The sequence below is a fragment of the Lagenorhynchus albirostris genome, chromosome 6 (genome assembly GCF_949774975.1).
Source record: "Lagenorhynchus albirostris chromosome 6, mLagAlb1.1, whole genome shotgun sequence".
NCBI lineage: Eukaryota > Metazoa > Chordata > Mammalia > Artiodactyla > Delphinidae > Lagenorhynchus > Lagenorhynchus albirostris.
The window spans coordinates 58,018,608-58,027,607 of record NC_083100.1 but is presented as its reverse complement, the minus strand read 5'-3'; the positions used below and the strand labels follow the sequence as shown (position 1 = coordinate 58,027,607).

Genomic DNA, 9,000 nt, shown 5'->3' with positions numbered 1-9,000 from the left:
GTTTCCGTTATCTTTGAGACAGTCTTTTTTTTTTTTTTCTGCGGCACGCAGGCCTTTTGCTGCTGTGGCCTCTCCCGTTGCGGAGCACAGGCTCCGGACGCGCAGGCTCAGCGGCCATGGCTCACGGGCCCAGCCGCTCCGCGGCATGTGGGATCTTCCCGGACCAGGGCACGAACCCGTGTCCCCTGCATCGGCAGGCGGACTCTCAACCACTGCGCCACCAGGGAAGCCCTTTGAGACAGTCTTGAAAGCACTAAGGATCGAAATGGCAAACATGGAAATGTGTCTTGTATTACTTTTTCAGTTTTTTTTCCCCAAATAAATTTACCTATTTTATTTATTTATTTTTGGCTGTGTTGGGTCTTCGTTGCTGCATGCGGGCTTTCTTTAGTTGCTTCGAGCCGGGGCTATTCTTTGTTGTGGTGCACAGGCTTCTCACTGCAGTGGCTTCTCTTGTTGCGGAGCACGGGCTCTAGGCGTGCAGGCTTCAGTAGTTGTGGCATGTGGGCTCAGTAGTTGTGGCTTGCAGGCTCTAGAGTGCAGGCTCAATAGTTGTGGCACACGGGCTTAGTTGCTTAGTTTAACACGAGCGTTAAAAGTCATTCTTTTTAGTTAGCCCTTTTTCTTTTTCTGATGGCTCTAGAAGGAACTCCTGCCTGCGCTCCCCACTGCCCCAAAAAGTTGAGAAAATATTCTAGATTTTTGCCAGAGTATGCAAGAAGAAAAATAAATTCAATGAACGGGTATTCTATTTCTAAGCAGTTTAAAATTATTTTTTTAGGAGCTCAACACAAAACTTTCAACAGTAAACAAAAGAGGTGAGAGGGTGTACTCAGTATTAAATAAATGGCCAAACACATTTTTCCAAATACTCTCAGTCATGAGAAAAAAGTGAGCTATCAATATTTTTGATTTCTAAAAGCCAAATTTAATAAATTAATAACTGCATGCCAGATAAAAACACAAAATTACAACTGAAAACCAATAATAATTTAACAGAAAACGCTCTGCGTTGTACTTTTTTTATTGGTAGAGATAATTTACTAAAGTAACAAATCTGAAAACACATTTTGCTTTTGCTGGAAAGAAAGTACTATGCTAGAGAAGAACTAAGAGAAACCAGAAATAAAGCATTTGAGAAAAGCAGGCATATGTTATAGTCTATGGCGATGCGGCAGCCAGAGGTGCTGGTTTCTCCATTTGTGTGCATGTTTATGGAAGCATCAGAAACCAGTGACGCAGGACCCAAAAGCAAAGTCACGACAGAGTTACTCTGTGAAACATGCTGGACTACAACCACAGGCGACCCAGGACGAAGGGGTGGCGCAGGCTTGGTGTCTCCTTTGTGTGGGGTTCCCTTGCCAAACAGGGGGCTAATCATGCACTAGCTTGAGTTTCTCTTAACATGATAAACACCCAGGACTACTAGAACTGGAAAGCATGTGTTCACTGTTTTACAAGGACAGCGGAGCAGTGCTATGAAAACAATGGGAAGTTCCTTCATTTTAATCTGGTTATATGCCCAAACTTCTAACCAAGAAATAATTCAGCTATAAGAGCCAATTAAATTACTATAAAACATTCCTTCATCAGTAAAACATTTCTTTTTTCCTTCAAACTAAAAATTTAAAATAAAATGTCTTCATTTTTGATAAGCAGCTCCACCACCAGTCTCTGATATCGTATATCGTTCAGGGCAGCCATGGCGTCTAGTTCGGGAGATCTCATGAGGGTTGGGCCGAAAACAATCCCAAGGTTCTCTGCATTCATCAGATTCTCCTTTTCGTGAAGGGTCACTCTGAAAAATACAAGGAAGGGAGGGTGACTTCACGTAGGCTACGGGGGTCTTTGGCGTGCTGAAGCACTAAAACAAAAGATTCACAGTAAAGGTTTGTGCCCACTGATCAGCTCTTTCGCTAGGTTATTTCTCTGCACTTCTCCTTAACTTCAAAGTACTGACTTTCCTTAACGTAAATGATGTTAGTAAATAATTTAAACGTCTGGTGATCACTGGAGCTGAAGCCTGAGTTGATGTGCTGGCCTGTGTGGGGTCAGTTCTATTTGTGGATTCGCCTGCCACAGCCTAGAGCTGCAGGGGTGTGTTTGTAAACAGAGAAGGGACAGGGTCATCTTGATAATTCCATCAGCTCTCCCTCCACTTTGGTGAGAGCTTGTTTCCTATAGAGCATTTTTGCCAAGTTGAATGGTTTATTGAGTAGTTAGGGAGAGAGTGGTAGCCATATTAATAGGAAATGGCTCAAGCTAAGCAACCTCGTCAGGGAGTGTATTTATATTCTTTTTACTGCTACAGAAAAGGCACAGAGACTATAATTTGAGAGTTATTCCTTTGTTTTAGTGTGGAGTTCTTAACTGCATCCACATACACAGCAAACTTGAATTTACAAGTGAAGCATGTGAAAAAAAGTTTTAACTCATGGTGCTTTTAAGGAGGGAAACCATGTAAATCCTTAAAAGCACCGTGAGTTAAATATTCACTTCTGGGTAACTCACACCTAAAGGCATACAAAATAGATGTCAAGTTCTGCTGGGTTTTTTGGTTTCTGTTTGGTACTATAGTTGGAAATCCTAAAGCCACTAAAACTTGGTCATATAATTTTAAAAACTTTGCTTCAACTGGGAGAGATGGAGGGTGACCAAGCGGGGAAATAAAGCTGTATCACCGTCAATCACTTTAAAACATTCAACTGGAAGTAACTGAAATATTTTATTTTCCATTCTTCTCTTTACTCCTTATTTTACTCCATCACTTTTTACAGCAGGTTTCAATATTGGCAACATTAATTCAATAATCTAAAATGCCAAGTCTGAAGTGCCTATTTTGGAGCAAGACATAAGTGAGCTTCCTTGCAAGTTGCTTTATTATACTAACGCTAGTGTCTTTACAGCTGCAAACTTTTCCCTTTCCACAAAAATTAATGCATGTCCTTGGCAGAATATTGGTATTTCTAACATATTTGGAACATATATTTGAACTGCGGATACATTTATGTTGGTGTCAAGTCTGCACTCAGTATTGTAGTGCATTTTTTTTAGCATTCCTTCTCAATGTGTGCGATTTTACACAAGAAGACAAGATACCTATGTATTTATTCATTCATTCAATAGATCATTTGTCCTTTCTTTCACCTTTGCTTTCATTTGATTCTTAACATTTGGATGTGGTACAAGTATAAGCGTCCGAGTTGGGAACTTGCCTCTTTAGATGCGCCATGAGATACCGGAGGGTTTCGCAGTGAGCGGGCGGCAGCAGTTTCAGTGCTTCATGAAGGGTTTCTAATTGCTCATCGGGGTCCATAATTTCTACGGTAGCAAGATGAACACCAAGGAGAGAAACTTTAATAGACAACTGATACAAAAGGCCCGTTTCATTCTATTCTTGTGGTGATCTTCTAAAACTGACAAGAAGTGCTTTCTCACAGGCCCTCGCCCACAGCTTTGGAAAGTATTTTTAAGGTTCAAGTCTCAGATTTCCACAAGTTTAGTGTCAATGTGGCAATATCATTTACTTGGACTTTTGGGGAGAGCACCTAGTGTTTTCACTTGAGGGTCCTAAAGTCTGATAAATATGAAAATTGGATATTGGATGTATAGGATGTAACTATAAAAAATTCAGACACATAATAACATATGCAAGGATAAAAACATATATTCAAATAAGGTCATCTTAGAATATTACAGACATATGTTGCACTGTTCAGAATATCTTGAAAATCTCCTTTCAGCAATGGTATACAAGCGATGCTAGCCCAGTGCCCACTGCAACCCCTGCCAAAGTTTTATTAATTGATATTCATGCTTTTTTCTTTGTAGGCCAAGAAATGCATCATCCATATTTACTTCCTTTATTCATTAGACTTAGTTTTAAATTATTTTGTTATATAAAAAAGTCAATTCTACGCTCAAAGCACAATTCTTCTACTTAAGATATTCAGAAGAATGCAGTACAGACTTTGAAGGTAATTCCAAACGTTCTGAGTGACAACAGGACCCCTGAAATAAATGTGACTCTTACAAAGGTGTAACTTTGAGGGGGACAATCTTCATTTGGATATTTTAGTTCTGTTTTGGCCAAAAAACCACATTCCTTTGAGGTCACAGACTGCGTTTAATTCATCAATCACTTACATATTCAGAAACAACAGACATCTTCGGAATTTCATGCTCTCAAAAAGAGGACCATAGCACATTCCTGCTTCTACCCAAACGTCAAGAAGATGGGGTGCCTTTAAACGCTGGGCTTCAGGGCAATTGCCTTTAAGTGTTGGTTAGCAGCCCTGAGATGCTGGAAGGCCATATCTGACCAGAATACAACATTTTAGACACAAGACCAAGAATCCTACTCTTTCTAATTTATAAAACAAACCAACTCAACGGCAATGTACTGGAGTCAGGTAAAAACTGATATAAGATGAAAGTGAAAAGTTCCTAGCATTGGCAGAGCAGATGTGATAAATTTCAGAATGTGAACAGTGACTGAAGCTTTTTAATTCAAAGAAGCTTTGGCCATTTTACAGTTTCTGCCCAAAGCTTCCCCAGAGTTCTTGGTTCATTTCTTAGCAGTAAAGAATGTATTGTTTGCCTTCTGCTATGATAAATAATGCATAGTCTTTGAACCATGGGGCATTAAGGTTCGAAGTGCCAATTCATCACAGCAATAATATCTCAGATACTGAAATCCAATCATTTACTTTCTAGAATGAACAGAAGAAAATTCCATTTACTATAGAAAACTATTTATTTTTTACTTAGCTATAGTTTTTATGATTGGACTAATTAATTTGAAACTACAGTATTCTGGAAATTGAAAAAAAGAGTAACTTAGTCTCCTTTTCACTTCTATAGTTAATCTTTATAAGGAGACTCTTGAGATAGTGTGAAATTAAGGACAGTGTAGGTGGCCTAGCAAAGAAACAAAATTCCCTGTTCACAGAGAGCTTTCTACTGGAGGCAATAGACAATAAATATTCTATCTTACAGTTTATACTAGATTAGAATGAGCGCTACGCAGAAAACAGCAGGGTAAGAAACACTGGGAGGGCTGCGAGCGTGCAGTATTACATGGGATGGTCAGGATAGGCCTTAATGAGAATGAAAGTCTCGTGTACAGACTTGGAGGGAGGGAGGGAATGCAACCCATGGAGATCTGGGTGAAGATGGTTCCAGGCAGAGGGACATCTGAGCCATGGTTCCGAGGGGAGGGTGTGCCTGTCATGTCTGAGGAGAAGCGAGGAGACAAGTGTGGCTGCAGGAAGCTGAGCAGAGAGGAGCAGATGGGGGTGAGGTCAGAGAGGTAACAGGGCACTTTATCACGGCAGGTGCTGTGGGCTAGTCTAAGAACACGGCATTTACGGAGAGAAATGGGAAGGTTCTGCCTGAGGGAGGGTCAGGATCTGACGTACACTTTTCACAGTATTGCTCCTCTGGCTGCTACGTGGGAAACAGGCTACGGAAAGGCAAGAGTGAAAACAGAAAGACCACTCTGGTCGTGATTACAAAAATCCAGGTGAGGAATGACGCTCGTTTAGACCAGGTGGTGGCAGTGAAGGTGGTAAGAAGTTGCTGGATTCTGGGTATATTTTGAGGGTAGAGTCCAGAGGGTTTCTTGATGAGGGATGTATGAAGAAGAGAATAATCAAGAATGAGCCAAGGTTTGGGCTTAGGCAATTGGAAGGATGGAGCCTCAATCAACTGAGATGGGGAAGATCACGGACGGAGGAGGTCTGGGGGGAAGGTCAAGAGTTCTGTCTGAGATGTCCTTCAGGCATCCAAGTGAACATGCCGACTGTGGACTGATCTGGGGTTTAGGGAGAGGTCCAGACTGGAGCTGTAAATTTGGGAACATATGACAAAATGCATTTGAATATATGGATGTTAAGTTGACAAAAATTCTTCCCTGGAATTCATTTCTCCTTTTTCCCCACTTAGAAGAGTCTTGCCCATGATCAGTTCTTCAGAGAACACAAATCTTTAGCCTTAAGAAAACCACAGCATAATTTAAGAGCGAGACAGACACAGTGGAAGGTACTCTGAGATGAATGGCCACCATCAGTTGTTCAAGTATACGAAAGGCTTGCATGGGGGAGAGGGTGACACTGGCACTACCACCAATGGGAGGGAGTTAAAAGCAGGCAGATTTCCCTGCGCATCTGTCAGTGGACATCTGTCTACCAGCGGACGGGCCGCCTAGAGAAGCAGTGATCTTGCAGTTACAGGGTATTTAAAAAAGAATTTGTTGTAGAAGAAAGTCTAGTTATGTGACCCCTTAGAGTATCTAAAAACTCTAAGATTCTACGGTTCTTAATATAAAATTATGTTGACTCAACAAATAGTTTTGAGCACGTATTACGTGACTGGGCACTGAGGGAAAAGAAACAGGAGAGGACCCCTGCCTCTGAGGAAGTTACAGTCTACTAGGGAAGACGAGACATGACTATAACTTTGGCAGGAAGGAACAAGGCTGTGAAAGAAGCCCAGCCAGCGCAATGGGAATCCAGGGGAGAAAGGCGGCCTATGGCTGCGAGGTCCAGGGAAGGTCTGGAGGATTTGGGGATGTGGACATTGTGAGGGCAGGAAATGAGCGCTCTGAATCTGCATCAGATCTAGTTACAAGCTCTTTGAAAGAATGTAGTGTCTAATTCTTTACAGAGAAACTCAAATACAAAAAGAATAAAACTTAGGCAAGCAAAAGGGGTGAATCAGTGGCAGAGCTGAGGGGAAACTCGGCAAGCTACCAGGCTTCTCTTCAGGACATTTTAAATTGCTGAGGACAAAGAACTCTGGGTTTTCTCTCTGAGCTGATCTGACTCGCTCAAGGTTACACACTGACTGAGTCATGTAGCTTTTCTAAGATCTTCTGGAAAGAGCTCTTAGACTCCTTGGCCAGAGGAAGGTTTCTGCATTCAGCCTGACCAGGAGCTCAACTGTGGCAGTGCTGTTTCCACGGTGGTTGGGAAGCCTCCGTGCATGCTGGGTTATTGAGCACGGCCTGTGAGAAGCATCTGTCTTCTGGGCCTTTGTACTGTAGGACACCAATTTCTTCACTGGGGAGAGGGAATGAGGAAGAAGTGCTGGGTAGACCAAGGCTTCTAGGTGGTTCATAAGTGAGTTTCCAGGGGATCATGAAGCTCTTCAAGATTTTGGTTGGGTTGCCCTGGCCTCCTCCACCCTTGAATCCTTTTCTTCATTTCCTGCCACTACTCCCTTCCAGCTTTCACCCAGCAGCTTCTCCAAGGGAGGCTGCACGAGCAGAGCTCAAACAGCCTTTGCAGGAGAAAGCTTTAACACAAACTCTGATTTTTTTGTTGGCAAGGGCTGCTAATAAATGCCAGACACCTGAGACCTGAAAAACACGGCCCCAGTTGTTTTAGTGGCTGAGATACAAAAAAGTTCTGAGATACAAAAAGCTCATCGGGAGGGGTGAGCTAGCCCTGTCCTTTGTTTGGAAAGGGTTCCGCCCCTCCCCTCCTATCTTCCTCCTCCGTTGAAGCCTTTTGTACCCTGTTCCATCAGGCGAGCCAGGCTGTGTGTAGAGTGGAGACAGCACGGCTTTGACAGATATGGGTTTGAATGCCAGGGCCACCTCCTCTCACCATGTGTCCCTGGACAATTTACTTATACCTGTAACATCTCATTTCTTCTAAAACAACATCATGGGTGTAAAGTGCCTAGCACCATTCCTGACACCTAGTATATGCTCTATAAATCTTAGCTTCACTCATCTTCCTTATCTGCTTACACAGATAAGAGAATGGCTATATCTATGCATCTAAAGAATAAAACAGACTCTACTACTAGGAAAGACATGTTACAAGGACACAGTGTTCCGCAAACTTTTTGATATCAGTATCAAACACGTACAGTAAACGTTTATATTGTGTGTAAGTATTATGCCAGGGTTTTTGATGTCACACATCAAAACAGTTTTATATTAGAAGGAAACGGAATTTCTACCTTGATTTAGGAAAGTTTCTTTCTTATGATGTGCTTTCAAGAGCTCTCTGAGGGGTGACATAAGGGGGCTTGCTGATTTCACACCGGAGGGCTGTTTCAGACACAAACCCAAGAACAGTGACAAATGCTTTGGAAGAATAATAAAGAGGGGAGATTGTCCTCAGCACCTCAGGTGGGTGTGGGGAAAGAAGGTGAGGTAGTTTGGGGGTGTGGGGCAAAAGGCCTTAAAATCCGTAAGGAGTGCTTAGATTTTTCTTCTAAGTAGATAAAGGGGTTGTGTAGCGTTCATACCCGGGGTTTGAATCCTGGCTCTGTCCTGTGCTAATCGGATGCCCTTGGGGTAGCTACAGAGCTGAGTTTCAATTTTACTAGCAAGCAACAGGGGGCAGGAACACCATCCAATGGAGCCCCCAGAGTTGTGCCGGGGGTCAGAGCAAACTGAGGTCTGAGCAGCCCTTTGCGATACAGGTGTATGTCAAGTGCCTTCCAGGTTAGTGGCGATCTGACTTATCTCTCTGGGGAGGAAACCTCTGCCCCACCGAAGAAGAACCCGTAAGCTCCCTGAGAAAATTTTCATGATCTGCCCTGAATCCCCAATTCCCATGGAAGAGATCTAGAGTCTTTTCAGGCTTCTAACATGAACGTTTGTAAAAACCAGTGTAATTGTCACAGCTGTTCTCTACGTGAGAGCTTGAGCTGACGCGCGAGAAATCAGGGCTCCATGGAACTAACCACAAAAATTCTCAACACAAGCTCTGACGGAGAAAGTTAGAACAAAGCAAGTTTGTACTTGTGAAATTTCATAATCAGAAAGCAAATCAGAGTTACTCAGGAAGTGATGTTATTATTTAAAGATTAACACAGCATATGGTTTTTAAGAGAGAAAAGTAAATGACAGAAATAGCCTATCTTTTCTAAAAAATGGTAATGCCAACACTTAAAATCTGTTAAGAATTCCCTTCTTTAAAAAAACAAGTGTAAGTTACAGGTAGGATTTTTGCCCCATAAGTAAAATTTGGCACATGAGCC

The 9,000-nt window shown here is 42.3% G+C and overlaps 1 protein-coding gene across 3 annotated transcripts in view; it reads right to left on the bottom strand.

The window, feature by feature from the left end:
* Positions 1-1,008: 1,008 nt before the first annotated feature.
* CHN1 (chimerin 1) overlaps positions 1,009-9,000 on the bottom strand; it is a 177,302-nt gene continuing 169,310 nt past the window's right edge. For all 3 annotated transcript variants that reach the window (XM_060152609.1, XM_060152610.1, XM_060152611.1), the window contains 2 exons: positions 3,216-3,321; positions 1,009-1,798 (listed from right to left, as the gene is read on the bottom strand). In XM_060152609.1, the coding sequence (XP_060008592.1) occupies positions 1,627-1,798; positions 3,216-3,321 (278 nt within the window). In that variant the 3' untranslated portion in view covers positions 1,009-1,626. The remainder of the gene's footprint in view (positions 1,799-3,215; positions 3,322-9,000) is intronic.